Source organism: Protopterus annectens, chromosome 4.part1 (assembly GCF_019279795.1).
Source record: "Protopterus annectens isolate FY-2018-M chromosome 4.part1, PAN1.0, whole genome shotgun sequence".
Lineage (NCBI taxonomy): Eukaryota > Metazoa > Chordata > Ceratodontiformes > Protopteridae > Protopterus > Protopterus annectens.
In genome coordinates, this window is record NC_056734.1 from 593,194,734 (window position 1) to 593,211,816 (window position 17,083).

A 17,083-nucleotide genomic window follows, 5' to 3' on the forward strand; every position below is an offset into this window, starting at 1 on the left:
GTCAAAAGATCTCTTCGCTGACCAAAAAGGGAGATTATTGGTATCAAGTTTGGTTTCCAGTCTCTTTTAGATAAAACATATATAGAGACTGTTGCTAAAAATCTCCTGTTTTTAAGATGCTAAACTACAGAGAACAACAGTGCCAGTTTTTTTGAATGCTAAGTTACATGAGACAGTGGTAGGTCAGAGTGTTCTATATAGAATCATAAAGTTTAGAAATGCGGTCACATTTTAATGGAGTGCAATTAAGCTTCATTCTTTCTGCTTTGTTATTATGATAATTAACCTGTAAAACAATTTGGATTGTTAAATTAAAACTGCAAGACAATTAGGATTATCACGGTAAGCAATATTTGATATAATTTTATTATAAAGAGATAAAGTAAACGAGAGAACATAGCTCAGCAGCTGAAGGCGAATTATTTGGGATACTTCTTACTAGAACCATTTTATTCTAATAAATTTCTGTTTGTAATTCAGTGCAAACTGCCAAGCTATCACTCAGGTCATCAGTATCTTTTCAAGGTTAGCAGCTTTGACCCTATATCAAAATTGTTGCAGCTATTCACAGAAAAAGTTTCAGTGTATTAACATGGAAGACAACCACTTTTCACTCTCTCTAACTCTAATTCCACTTGAATCTTTAACATGAAATATGTACTGAATGTGCTTTATTTTCAGGTATTTATACTTGTCAAGAAAACAAGAGGTGGATGAACAAAAATCTTGGAGCCAAACTGCCAACTTGCCTCCCAGGTACCTTAATTATTATCACATAATAGACAGCTGAGTTTACAGACTGTCAAATGATACATTTTTTTTTTAGTTTAATGTTAAATGATTCAAGTTTAAAAAGAGTAATTGCCTTTATAAACAGCTATTTGTATTCATATTGTACCAGGGTGTTATTTTTTCACTAGAGTCGAGAATGTTATATGTATGCATATTACAATGGTGTATCATAGCCATTAGCATTATCTGTGATCATCATCATCATCATCATCAAATAAAATATTACATTTGCACAAGTTGAAGAAAAGAAGCAAGATAAGGTACCAGATCTGCCATAACCATATATATGTTATGTAATATATGTTTCCTGTAATATAGCCACCCCCCAGGTATATAGCGAAATAATGCAGTCATTATGGCTGTATAAAAATTCATATTATGTGCACACATCACGAACACCTTATCCTAATTACCAAATTGCAGAAATCCTGGCTGCATTATGAAACTACCCATTAATAACAAAATTCCTTTATATAAAGTACAAAAATAAAATGAAAATGCCACTGTAACTAAGCATAACGTAAGGAAAAGAAATTTACTTTTAGTAAAGGATTGATATGAAATCAGTCAAAAGTGCATCTGTTCAAATCATAGCAAAGGCATAATCAGCTGTTGTAAAAATAATATTTATTCATCTTGAAGCATCACAGTAGATGCAAGGACTTATAAATAATAATAAAAAAGTCAAAATGTTAAGTACTAACTTTCTTCCAAAAAATGACAGCCTTTCATTCTAATACCACATTCGTGTGGATTTAGTAATATTACAGTACACATCACTATGTTGTATTAATGTATCTAGGGTTGCCACCTTTTCAAATGGCCAAAGTGGGACATTTTTGGTACAAACATCAGATTTTACAGGCCGACACATACCCACGGTCAGTACAAAAGTTAGAACTTAAATTTTTTGCCTAAATAAAAGCTGATTCTTGTAGCATTTTAGTTGCTTATTCTGTTTCTTATAACATTTAGGTATTATAGATACAGAATAACTGTTTTATGCAACTATTACATAAAATATAGGAAATAATTTTGTCCGAAAATCTCAGGACATTTGCCATTTTTACAATTTTTTGTCAGGACACAACTGCCCAAAGAGAGACTGTCCCTCGCAAAGTGGGACAGGTGGTAACCCTAAATAGGTCATATGATATATGATATGATATATAGCAATATGTATGAAGTAAAATGTTTCTAAACATGAACCTGTTAATACAGTTTGATTACTTTTATGTAAATGTAAATGTGCCTATGTCACAAGTGATAATTCAATAAAGGTGTTCAAAACTATATCCCTAGTAAAGTATTTATTTATTAAATCTGAGCCAAGCTAATCTAGTCACATTATCAACCTTACTTCACCATTCCTTAACTGTAGGAATAAATGGAGACATTTTGTATAAACAGTAAAATTAAACCGTTATCATCTGCCTAAAAATGTAATTTCTTTTTCACTCATTTCATATTTCTCCTAATTATGAGAAATGTTTTCTACACACTTCCTGAAGCAGTTTAATCTTGCTAAACTGTTTCTAACAAACTCTTCATATTGAAGCATTTAATAGGCACTTCTATTTTGCATCCTCTGGATTCTCTATGTTTAGTTTATTCAAGACCTTTGGGTTTATAACACCGTGATGAGAATGGACTCCATTCCTAAGTCAGGGTAAAATAAAATTAGTATTGATTCATTCTTTGATGTTAACCAAAAATGTTCTCAGCACCCATAATGGACCCAGAATTGATTCCTTCTGTAAATCATATAGAGTTGCATGTATTGGTAGAATATCTAACTACAACTGAAAATTATTTTTTGTCAGACCTGTTGATCCTACTGCTAGTAAAACTGGGTATTTTACTCCCACACAGCTCTCATTTCTTCCTGCAGATCATGGTATATTATAACTTTGTGTCTGTTTGTAAGACAATGTAATCACTGGGTGTAGTCATTTCAATGATCAGTGCTACTTTTTTCTTTTTTTCATGAACTACTGTATCTGTTTTTCTTGCATCTATTTTTGAACTGTTGGTAATGGATGATCATGTGTGATATACACTTCTTCATGAGTAGTTCAGGTTTCCAATGCTTCTTGGCCACTTTGAGATTGAAGTGTTTGTACAATCCCCAATGCAACAGTCTTGCCACATTATTTTGCCTTTCAGTTTATAGACTCTATTTGATGAGTGTATCATACCCAGGAATAAGATATGCAAATGTTTCCAGTTCTTTTCACAGACCCTGCATTTGTCTGTTTTTCCCACATGTTCAATAGACTTTGTAAATCAATGTACACACAGTTCACTATCATGGGCCACAATTATTAACCTTTCATCTTTTGGTTTCAGTTAACATTTCCTTAACCATTCCTGCATAAAATATTTGTCAACATGAGGTTGTTCCAGAAAATTTCTCTACTTGCCACTATATTTATAAATTTTCCAACCATTTTCCTTCTTGTCAGATCCTTTTCCTTATGTTCTTTCTTTTGTTTTTTTTTTATTGTTTGTTTGTTTGTTTTTTTTTTTTGTAATATTCAGTTGATATCTGATTTTTGTCTACTTCTAGTCTAATTTCCATTCCAACATACACCTAAACACTTCCACTAAACTACGTAAGGATGGCATCTTAGACTTATTTTCTTTGTGTTTTAAAACATTTACTATGTTTGAATCAGGTAAGGTCAAGAGATATTTATGCAGTCTCCCAATTGCAGATCTATGCATGTAATCAATTTCAAGGAGGCCCATATCTCCTTCAGAGAGGAAAATACAGTATTGGTATACACTAATTTTTAGAGATCATTTGATAAGTGTGAAGCATGTTTCTTGTTTTCATGTCCAATTGATCCAATATGTTTTGGGGCCAGTCAGTCACCCCAGAACTGTAAGTTAGAACAAGAAGTGCAAATTGGTTGATATCTTGGACTTTATTCCTAGAGATCAAGATAGTTTTCAATATTATAAATCCACAAAAATGAGTGTAGAGGAGGCAGACCACTTCTTAAAACCACCAAGCACATTTTTTATTTAATAAACAATAAAATATATAAGCGCTTTTGTCTCAATATTCCAAAATTACAGAGACTTCATCAGATACAAATTTTAAAACAGCCCAGTTTGTTTTAAACCCTGTAAGGATGACATCATATCCTGAAACAGACTTAAAAAGTTTAAAGCAACAGTATGTCCTAAAACAAAGTCAGCTAGCAGCAGTATTCAGGTTCAAAAATATATTATATATCATGGATATTTTAAAAAATTAAACCATATAATAAAACCAATCCATTTAATATAATATAATTAAATATAGCATTCTATTACCCCAGTAAATGTGCTAATAAAAGATAGACTTGTTTAACACTGTTGTGTTAAACAAGTCTATCTTTTATTAACACATTTACTGGGGAAGTGGTCTGCCTCCTCTACACTCATTTTTGTGGATTTATTTGTTGAATTGGTTTTGAATTCTTTAGAGTTTTCAATATTAGTTTTAGCCCTCTGAAGTATTCTTTACTGAGTTTTATTCTCATTTGTTTATGTTTTATTGTTGATCATTCATCTGTTCCCAAGTATTTATAAACCTCCTCTTGTGGAAGTTTCTATATATCACATTCCTTTCCCAGACTGATATTTTACTGGTACTGCAAGTTTCCAAATTTGAATGTTGCTTTGGCACACTTATCAAGATGAAGCATACCTCTCAACCTCTTAGACCAAGAAATTTGGACAAAGCCAAAAATAATGGGGGGGGGGGACAAAGGCTCAAAAATAGAGACAATTTTTAAATACTGATCTTACAAACTTAGAAAGTTGATAGAGTGGCACATTTTGCATTAGCATGAATTTTCTGAAAGGTAGAAAGTCTGAATCTCAAATCTCTGCCATTATTATTTGACTTCATTCCGCAATGATGTACCAATGATTTTCCAGAAAGACACAATTTTATGAGAAACAGATCAAAAGTAAGAGGCAAAAATCTGGACATGCTGTGAAAATCTGTATAGTTGAGAAGTATGAGACTATGTTTTTTGTTTTTTTGTATTGTGAAATTTTCCATATCTAGGTGCCTTTGCCTGTATTTCTCTTCAAATATAATCAGAACTTTTTTATTGATTAATTTGGCTTTCTCCTTTGCATAAATATTGCACCACACTAGATGTATTTTTCTTTCCCATGTCCAGGATTCTTTTTTTATACCATTCAAAAATCTCAGTGTTTTGTTCTTGACATTTTCACACTACCTCTGTCACTTCTGTGACTTCTTTTTCCTGACAGCCTAAAGTTTCTTTGCCTGTGTAATGTTTTTCATGGATCTGTGGTATTAATGAATTCAAATTTTTATTTGGTGTTTTTGACAGTTTTTCCATATGCAAGTGTTTTTATTTCTTCTAATATCTGTCTTAATCTTTCTGAATGCTTTCTATCTGGAAATGCTGGGCTTCTTAAATAATAGTAACAACATACAATTTCTTCCTTATCCTTAGTCCACTTTACCATCTTTATTTTTTTTTGGCCTGTCAGTTTTTGTGACTTTTGTGGACTACAACTTCATTCTACCATGGGGGGGGGGGCATCCTCGTCTGCGCTTGATCTAACACTGTTGTAGAAATGTTTCTTTGTCTTGAGGATTCTACACTGCCTTTTTTTCCAGTCTGTCCTAGCACCAGGATTGGGCACTCTTTTATCCTGGGACCTGTACCTCCAGCTGTCTTTATTATGTTTTAACCTACATTTTCCATTGCATATGCTTTATAAAAATGCAGTCTATATATCAGTGTCATCTTGGTGAGATTTTGTGAAAACAGTGCCCTTCATGTCAAAGAACTCACCATGGCTTGAGGATGAAGTCATTTCCAACAAAACTACTCTCCTTTTCTTTCTGATTACATAATCTCTCCATTCAGCCCTTAATCAATATACAAGTAAAGATGCCCAGCATAGTGTCTTTATACAATATAACACTGCAACCCCTTGCTAACTTTCATTATCACTGCTACACCTGTCTTAATTTATTTTGATTTTTTTCTTCCCAGAGCCTGTGGATTCTATTTTGAGTGCCATTATTTGTCATGTATTAGTCTCAGCAAAGAAAATATTGATTACAAGTGTCACATATTGCATATAAGCCATATATCTGTTACCCTTACAACATTCCCTCATATTCACTTTTGCCAAGCCGGATATTATGTCTGTGCCATTCTCAGCTATTTAACCTAGTCTGCCAAGCACAAATATAACAGTCTAGCCAAGTGTTATCTCTATTTTCCAAAAGATTTGAAAAGCTACCAACAGAAAATACAACTCTGTTTCAAAGTCTTTATTCCATTCCCATTTAAGCCTGATAATTAAGGCAAATTATCGTGTCTGTCTCTCATACATCCACTTTTTTCAGTTTGCTCACATCTTTACTCAAACAATGCACTCTGCATTCCCTCACTGAGACCAGCAAATGATAGATATTTATGCTTGTTTCATTTTCTCTAGTAATTATTAATTCCTGTCAGAAAAATGATTAATTCAGTTCTACATAGTTAGCTCCTACTTCCTTTGTTCCTCTAGTTAACACTGTTCTTCTTCTTTTGGCTTTTCCCAGTTAGGGGGTCACCACAGTGGATCACCTGTCTGCTCATGATTGGCAGTGGAGTTTTACGGTGTCGAGTTGCCAGCCCGGTGCCTAACCTTCCATGGAAGGCCACATACACACGCACTCACACCTAGGGCCAATTTAGAGTATCCAATCCACCTACAGCATGTCTTTGGGATGTGGGAGGAAACCGAAGCACCCGGAGGAAACCCATACAATCACAGGGAGGGCATGCAGACTCCACAGAGAAGGCACCCCAGCCGAGGATCGGACCGGAGAACCTCTTGCTGTGAGGCTGCAATGCTAACTGCTGCATCACTATGGCCGCCCCTCTAGTTAACACTGTTAGTATCATAAAATTAACCCTTTCCCATCCTTAACAGCATTCATAATGTTGAATAGGCATGTGTCTCCTTCATTTAAGGTCTCTACTGCTTCAAACCCATAGCTACATGGCTAACTAAAATTTCTATCTAAAACAAAGGCTTTTAATCTTTACCTCTTTTCTACGCAGATATATTCATGATGTACTGAACTTTCAAAATGAATGCCATTTCAAAATCAGAAGACTATGTCAAGTCCCAATAATGGTACTCTCAATATCTAACAGCTTTCCATCAATTCTCACCTTACTTGGATATAGAGCTCATACAGGAGGTCCATATCCATAAGTCAGTATTACCCATACAATGCAATTACAGCATACTTAGAAATAATAGTTTTATCATAATTGATATCACATTATTAGGGTTCTGGCACCTGGGCAGTGAGACATTTCTGTGTGCTGCATTGGGTTAAGGACACATGGCTGAAGTGACATTCAGCTGCAGAGAAATATGGCTGTTGTGAATTCCTTGTGGGCAAAGTGAAGAATGTGGTGCCACGCCCACTACTTCAATAACCAAATATATGGGGGAAAATATTGTCCATGACCCCCAAGGAAACATCAGACAGCAAGCAGTATAGCAAGCACTAGCAGCAGACTGGCCAGTGGGCATGTCAGTAGATGTAAAATCCAGTGTACACAGGACAGTGACTTTATGACTGGTGCTTGTAGAGCACTACCCTCTTCAGGGTGTCTAAGGAACACTATTCAAAATGCATACTGGAGCATAAATGTGACTACAGTAGCATGCAGGACTTCCTCCATGCTGTAGCACACTTCTTCTTCTTGTAGTTATATAAGCATGTACTGTACACTGAGCACAACACTCATTACTTCAGCCTCCATGGACTTGGTTATTAAAGCTGTGGGCATGGTATTGTGTACTACCCTTTGGCCACAGGGAATTGACAACAGCCATATATCTCTGCAGTGGAATGTCACTTCAGTCATGGGTCCCCAACCAAATGTACCACAGATACACAGTTGTGAAGTGCTGTAATAAAACAGGTGAGTATATAGTAAACATTGAAATAACAAACCGACAGTGTATAACTTCATTCTGTTATGCACACACTTGTGAACAGTCATGATGATATTTTTATAACTACTTGCACAATGTGCAGTTTCTCAGTGTTTAAACTTAGGGCTTTATACTTTAGTTACATATAATAATATAGTGGGATTCTTTATAACTGGTCAAGCACCAAATACTTGAAGACAAGTTCCTTGAAGCCAGAAGCTCAACTATGCTGTCACTTGTGCAGCCAGCTGCTTGCTCTCAGACTTGTTTATGAATTCAGTGAAAAGGCTGGCACATGCTAAAAATGTACATCCTAGGAAATGAAGTGCAGAAGTTCTCACAGATTACGTAAATTGGGAAAGGAAATGGGGGTTAGCTAAATGGGGGTTAGCTTTAGACAGGGGAGAGGGATTTTAGGTTTAAAGAGTGATCAAAAGGTGTAGGAAAGTTAGGATTAGGGAGGCAAGGGGGATTTTAAGTTTAGGCAGCAACTGGAAGGTATCAGAAGGTTAAGAATGGGGGGGGGCAAGTTTAAGTTTAGGGAGCAACTGGAAAATAAGGAATATGGAGGAGAGGGAATTTTAAATTTATGGAGTGATCAAGAGAGGAGGATTTTATGTTTAGGGAGTGATCTGGAGTATAGGTTTAGAGATTAGGTGAGAGCTCTTAGGGTTAGGGTCAGGGTTCTAGGAGGGATAGTTAGCCTATTAACCCTCATGGGTTTCTAGTTAGTGAGAGTTAGGGCATGAGTAGTTGAAGTAGTACCCCTATAATACTGCAGCATTTTTTTAAATGACAGCTGCATGTGCTAATGCAGTAAGAAAATAAGTAAAACTTATGTCGGGCTTAATATCTGGCATATTAATTTTCAAGGGCCAGGATTCATAGAAATTAGAACAACAGCACAACTTGCAATGTCTTGAGCTGGCCCTTCTGCACCTTTTTGAGATTAATATTCATAAACATTCCCAAAGGGCAACATCTTATTACCAGGGAATGTGTATGACAATGAATCACTCAACTGAACAGTTGTAGACTGCTTACTGAATGCCCTACCAGTGCACACTACAAAGAGTTAAAGGAACTGCAGACCTATACACTACCACTGACTTTCCTTTTCCACAGTGACTGGCACACACACGGACACACACACATAGTTATACATGCACAAAAACACACACACACACATGCACACACACACCACAGTCTCCGTACCTGTCCTCCTGCCTTATCTACCCTCCTGTCACCCCCCCCCCATCAACATAATAGCATAAGTACTGTTATGGCGCATTTGCAGAATTCCTAGTGTCTAGTGTTTCCCTACCCCTGATCACTGTTGTTAATTCCATGCATGAAATCAGTTTAATTATTTGTATCCATGGTATTGATTATATTTCCACACCTGTGATCTCCATAGTAATGTTCATGCCATGAAGGTACTTTGGTATTTTGTACCTGTAGTGTATCCCCCATCCCTGATTCTTGTAGTGATGTCTGTGCCATGAAAGCACTTTCGTTAGTTGTATCCCTGGTGGCTACTGTTTTCCCCCACCCCTAATCCCCATACCGATGTTATCTATGGTGTCAAGTGCTCCCCGCCAATCAACATACCAACGTTATCTCTGGTGTCTAGTGCCCCCCCCCAATCCACATACTGATGTCCTCCTTGGTTTCTAGTGCCCCCTGATTCCCATAGTGGTGTTAACTCTGGTGTCTAGTGTTCCCCTCCAATCCCCATACTGATGTTATTTCTGGTATCTAGTGCCCCCACTCCAATCTCCATACCAATGTTATCTCTGGTGTCTAGTGCCCCCCCCAATCCACATACTGATGTCCTCCTTGGTGTCTAGTGCCCCCTGATCCCCATAGTGGTGTTAACTCTGGTGTCTAGTGCTCCCCTCCAAGCCCCATACTGATGTTATCTATGGTGTCTAGTGTCCCCCTCCAATCCCAGTGTGCTCCTCCAATCCCCATACTGATGTTATCTCTGATGTCTAGTGCCCCCCCATCCCCATACTGATGTTCACCTTGGTGTGTAGTGGCTCCCCCTACCCCCCCATCCCAGTAGCACCATGATCATGTAAGTTATTTAAACATAGCCTCTTGGCCATGTTCAATACCATGACATGGTGGGGCTGGCCACTTTGATCTACATGACTGAGTGATTTCTGGTATTGCTCAGAGTGTAGATGTCTCCCTGGAGGTGGCTCAGGGGCACTGAGCACATGGCTAATTAGTATATGCCTTTCCCCCAGATAGCTTCATTCACATTCAACACAACCACAGGAGCAGCCCTACATGGTGCTGCACATCTGCATGCCAGAGCACCAGGCAGCACCATGTTAGAGCATTTGCTGAATTCCCAAAGATACTGCAATGTGTATATGGTACACTCATGAATTCCAGCCATATATTGACAGTTAGGATGACTTTGCCAGTTGTGTTATTTTTTCATTAGTGTGTGTTGTGTGTGCTCTGTGTGCATATGTGTGTGTGTGTGTGTGCGTGTGTGTGTGTGTGTGTGTGTGTGTGTGTGTGTGTGTGTGTGTGTGTGTGTGTGTGTGTGTGTGTGTGTGTGTGTGTATGTTCTAATCTGTACTTGTGTATGTGGGAGAGTGACTGTGGGAGGGAGGTGAATGCCATTGCCAACATGAGTTACTGTTATGTATAGATCAGCAATGATCTGCATATTATGAAAGATCATTTTCAGAGACCTGTAAATTAGCCGATAATGAGGTGTTACCTCATTGTGACAAGCCTGTCTCTGAATCACATAATAAGTTGTTGTGGGCATGAGCTATAGACCCTTTCATAAATTCCATGGTTTGTGTCTTACAGCAAACTACAGCCTCAGTTCAAAATTTACACCTAAATAATTAAGATCCATATTCATTATTCAGTCCTTTACCATAGATTCCCTTCTTTGATTTCATAATTGCCACAGAACCTGCTCTTTTTCATATGTAGACACAAACTTCACTAAAGTCACTCTCAGCTTACAATACAACTTCACTTATACAGACAGTGGCAACATATTCCCCTTCTCAATTCCCAGTAATAATTTTGTAAAACCTATCTGTGGTACCATATTAGTTTTCACAAAGTCCATTAAATGTAGTTCATTTTCTCATTGCAATCTTGTCAACTTTTTCCTACAAGCCTTGCCCTCTATTGAGGCCAGCTGTTGCTGCTCATGTATTAGCATACAAGAGCTGCTTGTAAGTGGTATTCTACACAAGCTGCTTATAACTGCTATTTTCCACAAGGCAGTAGTTAACTCCATAACAGTCTGTCCTCCCTCGGTATGTTCATCTCATAACTTAATGTTAAGACAAACATGCTAAATGAACCCCTGTCTCTCTCTCTCTCTCTTTCCTCTCCTCCACACTCTCTCTCCTACCCACTTCCAACTACTTTGCAACCCTCACAGCACCCCTCTATTGCATTTCACCTGCTGTCTACCTGTCCTCCACCATCCACCTTATCATCCTTTCTGTCACTACAGCTTAGATTAAACTGCAGTAACTGTAATAGAATTGTATATACCGTCATATTAGACAAGATCCCTACTTTGTTAAACAGAGTTCTATGTTGTTGTAATGTTTATGCATGCTTGATATTGTATTAGATCTATGACTATGATATTACTTATGTCTTTGCATGTTTAGTGTTGCATATTTGCACTGCAAACTACTTTTTTTTCATTTTAATTTTGTGCTCATTTTTTCCAGCGTTAGCCTGAAAATAGTCCAATTGAATCAGTAGTTTACCTTGTCAACAAATGACAAATAAAATAAATGTTTATCCTTACTATCTAAATTCTCCTTTCTATTTCACACTTCAATTAATTGCTGCCAAATGAGAATTTTGGCAACTTGTTCAGCATGCAGATATTCAGTGCTGTCAGCTTCATACAGTTCCATTTTCGTTATATATCCTTCCAACAATTTAAAATAACCTACAAACCAAATTCAAATTTTTCTAAACTTATAATCATTTCTTTGACATCCAGTCAAATATTTTGCTATTAAAAGAATATTGATAAAGTGCTGATGTTAATCTCAGTTATCCCCAAACATTTCTATTTGGTCAGTTAGTATTTCAGCTAAAGTCTCCATTATTTAGCCATTGTTTCAACATTGTAAGCTTCTTTGTCGTAATTACTCTTGTTAGTTTCTTTCTTAGTCACCAAAAATATAAATAACCTTAAATAACAGAGGGAACAGAGAGACATACAGGCTTGTATAGCCACACCTTTTCTAAAGACATAGTAGTTTTTTCTTGCTCACATGATCAGCCCAGTGGCTCCCTGTACTGCACGCAGCTTACCCATAATTTTCCACATCAGGGCAAAAGTTCTCTCAGCCCATTTGTTTCCTGGTGGAGGTGAGAGTCGGGTGTTTGGACATGGGGCAGTTTGTAAGTACTGAATGTATGCTTTCATGCATAAGCAGCTTTCCAATTAAGCATTACATGACATTGCACTGTGGGCAGCCTATGTTCCCTGATACAGGTGATTCACCTGCTCTCCTGTCAGTATCATTAATGAAGGCAGCAAACCTGCCTGTGTCTCCTAGGATGGCTGAGCTGGTGTCAGCTAGTCAGTCCCTTCTTTGCCTACCCAGTCCCTCCACTACTCATAGCGCTAACCAGACTTGTGTTGTCTGCTGTGCAGACAGAGGTTTATCCCTCTGTGCTATGCATTCAGGATAAGACATAATGAGTTTTCACTGACAAACATAGCATTACTCCATCTAATCAACTTAAGTTCAATATCATACTACAGATACATAGACTTAAATTGATGCTAGGCAAGACTTACAACCTTTACTTATCCATGTAATAGTTGTGTACTGCTAGCATCAGACAGAGCCAGCCCCGAATGACAACAATTTGTAACTGGAAGACTATCAAGGTAAGTGCTGAACCTGTAAAAGAAGAATAAATGTGTAAGAACATGAATGAATGGCAGATAGATATATAGTGTTACTTGTAAATTTATCAAAGTAGAATGTGTGTGAGCTGTCCAGCAATGACATCAATATGTCACATGACTGACTTCTGTAATATATGATTATGCATTTTAAATAACATGACTCATGCATCTAAAATACCCACTACAGAAAAAACAGTCCAAAGTCTACTTATCCCAACGTTCTTACGACTGGAGCAATATGAATGAATGCCTTATCAACAATTTCAAAGTAGGAATCACAAAACTAAAATGCTGTCATAATTCAGAAAAAAAAATCCAAATTACATCACCAACACACATCCTAAGCATTCAGTTAGTTATCCACCCCGTGCATCAGAAATATACATATGTAGCCCTGAATCTTAAAAAGAGAAACAATGTGATGACGTAGTTATTATCATTTGCACAAGGTGGGGGTGGGGATCAGGAGGACAAGCCTGACACCAAAGTAGTAAGTATGTACAAGTAAGAGACACAGACAGGTAGTGATGTAGATAATATCAAATGCCACTGAAACAGGATGACCTGCAACCCTAATTAATGCCTCATGTAGCTGGTATGTGTAGGGATCTGTATGGGCACTTTATGAGAAATGCGTATGTGAATGCCTGCATGAGTACACCCAAGCTCTATACTAGCACTACATCCTGGCCTGTCAGACAGGTGTGAGCCACGCATGGTAGAGGTATCAGTTCAGCATCATTGCCCCCGACAGCGAGAAAGCATCATTGCCCCCAACAGCAAGAACTGGCTCTGGCAGGAGTTCCACTAGCTCGTTCACGGCCATGGTCAGCTGTGCTGTTCCTACCTGAACTTGACCGATGCCCACTGGACAAGTTCTCATCGTGGCTATGGCCAGGTCTACAACCCCATGGCCTACCACTTATGGGTGTAGATATCTCAACCACTGATTTAGCAGTGGAAGGAGTTCCACTATGGATTGGGATCAGGCACTGCCAGGTCAGCTAACACCAGATGAATTTGCAGCCCTATAGCCATGGAGATGTTGTTTCCCTCTTCCAGCAGATGTTCCATTACAGACCTTGCCCATTCCGGCGTGACATTCATCTGATCCATTGAATTGGCCACACAGTGGAGGCAATCACACACTTCAGAGTGTGCCACATCTAGAACCTTAAGCACCTCCTCAGAGGCCATGGTGGAGCATGCCTGTGCCTCCATGAATGGTCTTATATATACATCGAGTGGCACATAATGGCACACCAGCATCAGGTGGAAGGTGGACAACAGGCCTCCTCCAAGCACTCTTACCAACCATCCTGCATGGCACCAAACCCACACCTTGGCTACAGCTAGAGTCAACTGGCACTGAAACTGCAGTGACCACACTGCCCTGATCAACTGTGTCACTCTCAACCTATCCCCTGTCTGAGGGTTTAGTGGAATAGGTATGCCTAGGCATACTGACTTTGCTGAAGAAAAACCTTGGGATGTGTGAGCCACAGCCTCATTATCAAGCTGAACCTCTTCACCCCCAAACTGTGACTTCTTTTGGCCACCATCATCATCAGAGCCTACCGATACTCCAACATCAGGTGGTAGGAGTCCTACACTTCCACTGTCAGGATCAGCTGTGATAATAATCAGTAAACATAATAATGAAATTACTACTCCACTAAATATTAAACCAACAGAGATGAACAAAAAGTAACAGTGGTCACGCAGTCACATATGGTACAACAATACACACACTCATTACACCCTCCTTACACATACTGATAATTTATCTAAATAATGCTTAGTCTTAAGAAAATAAATATTTGCTTATTATGTGCAGATGTCTCAGCAATTTGCTGAGATGATGGGCCTGGAAGAAATGAAGAAGTGAAGGGATGGCTATAAGGCACCACAATGTGAATAACAAAGGGACAATAAATAAAAAATCATCTATATACCCTGTAAAAAACAATTGTAACTGAAACTTGTCTGATCTTTCCCCTATCCCCATTTCTATTGTCCCATTCTGTTGTATAACTATGAATTATCAGTAGGCATGGATATAAAACATGTATCACAAGCAGTAGCATCCAAATTATGTTTTACTTTACAAGACAGCACTGCGTTCGTGGTGCTGCGGTAGTGTTGTCGCCTCACAGTAAGACGTTGTCCTGTTCAATTCTCAGCTAGAGCATCTTCTGTGTGGAGACATGCGTGAATGGGTGTACCTTCGTTGAAGGTTGTGCATCAGGGCTGGCAACTCGGCATGTAAAAATCTACTGCCAATCATTAGTGGACCGGAGTTCCGCTGTGGCGACCCCTAACCAGGAAAAGTCGAAAGACACAACAACAACAACTTTACAAGACAGTATAATGTTGCCATATGTAAGCCTACCTGGAATCAGCTCCCAGGGCACATTTCCCAGCCACATCGGCACCAACATCAATCACATGGTGTGAAGGCTCCCCTGTGCTGTCAGGATCTCTAGTAATGGACAGGAACCCTCATTTGGTGTCAGTGGTAGATTGGCAGCAGGACCACCCCCTGTAGCCAGCTGTTCTCGGGTAACTGCAGCTGCCCTCTTCCTTGTTGATGAAATCTTGTCATTGGTCTGATGCCACACCTGATCATAACTGAGGCCATGACCACCAACTGCACTGACATCAGCAACTACCTGGTTCCACGTGTCTTTTCTGGCAGTCATATCTTTCTGTCCTCTCTCAAGTAGGAAGGCTCCATGGCACCTCAGAGCCTGGATGATGACCTCATTCTCAGCCTCACTTAAAAGGGGTTTCCGTGGAATTGCCAGCTTGTGTGCCATAATCCTATGTGACATAAAACAGAGAAAGACAAAACCCATTAATAGCACATAACTGATGTATTTTTCTAAACATCATGCTGGGTACACATTGTCAAAATAAAGCACTTAAAAAAACTTCTCATTTGGGACAACAAAATGTTACGTGTCCACCATCCACCCTCCAACACAAATAGAAAAGTTTGCACAAACCCAGGAACAATATATAAATAATGCTTTATGTTTTCCAACAAATAATCAGAGTCTGTGTGCCCACTGTCAGCATAAAGCACTTGAAACACATTTCTAATTTCGGAGAACAGAATGTTAGTTCACAGCACTCCACCCTCCAACACAAATGTAACGGTGAAATACCCCAATTCTGTCAGCATTCCTATACTGAAGAATGCAGTTATGTCATTCATTAATCAAGAATGCAAATTAGGAATGTCAGTCAGGTTTCAAACTGCCCACCACTACTGTGGAGGCTGCCCTGGGACATCTAAGAAGCCTAGCATCACTATCAGCCATTTGTACAACCTTGTGTGTTGGATGAAAAACATAATTACAGTTCTCAGCAATCCCATGTGAATTTCCAAAAGCAAATGGTAAGAACATACTTTTGCCTTAAGCATAATCTGTGTATCTTAACAAATGTAAAGCCCTGCAAAAACTACATATGCCAACAGTGAAGTGTGAGAAGTGCATACAGATCAACCTTCATGTTTCTACTGGCTATGTAAATATGTTTCTAAAAGGTTACAGTCTAAATGCCCTTGAATAAGAGAAACGTAACCTTAGCAAAAAAGTCCTTCTCTGCAGAGAAATCTCCTTCAAAGAAATAGCAATCTTCTGGTTTGTCTGAAACAAGTCTCCTCACCTCCCCGGCTACATGGTTACTTTTTTATAGTATAGGTTCAGCACTATGAGCACTGTGAAGATGCTAATAAGGCATGAACTCATTAGAATTGCTGAATACCAAACATTTGACCTTTCATAGCAGATAAAAACATAGTGTAGCCTCTACACTACTGTTAGCGCTAATGGCTTGAAACTGTAGTTTGAGTGTAGAAAAACACAACAGCAATTCAGACTCATTTTCCTGCAGTGGGTGTCAATGAGGATACACTTACAAACTGTGGAACTAACTACAGTGAACTTTTATATAAAAGCAAATGCCACACAAGAAAGAGTAACTGGTCTGTGAACATAATAGTATCTGAGAGTTGGTAGACTAGAAATTCTCTGTTTCAGGACATCAGATGCTCTTTGATGTTGTTCTAAGGATAACCAAGATATATCTTTGTGTGTCAGCTCTCTAAGCAGTGCTGAAAGTTGTCTCAAGTCTGGAATGAACGTGCCTAGGTAGTTAACCATGCCAAGAAAACATTGTAGGACTTCAACATTATCTGGAGCTGGCATCTCAAGGATAGCAGTCTGCTTGGAAGGATCTGGTCATGAGCCTGAACTGGTAAATAAATGACCAACATAAGTAACTTTTCATAGCCTGAACTTGCACTTCTCAGGATTTAGCTTAAGATTCACTTCATGTGCTCTTTCTAGAACT

General features: G+C 38.5%; 1 protein-coding gene across 3 annotated transcripts in view; it reads left to right on the forward strand.

Moving 5' to 3' along the window:
• The window catches only part of MASP1 (MBL associated serine protease 1), a 1,330,562-nt gene that overhangs the window by 934,270 nt on the left and 379,209 nt on the right, over positions 1–17,083 (forward strand). For all 3 annotated transcript variants that reach the window (XM_044070394.1, XM_044070395.1, XM_044070396.1), the window contains exon 10: positions 682–756. In XM_044070394.1, coding sequence (XP_043926329.1) covers positions 682–756 — 75 coding nt within the window. The remainder of the gene's footprint in view (positions 1–681; positions 757–17,083) is intronic.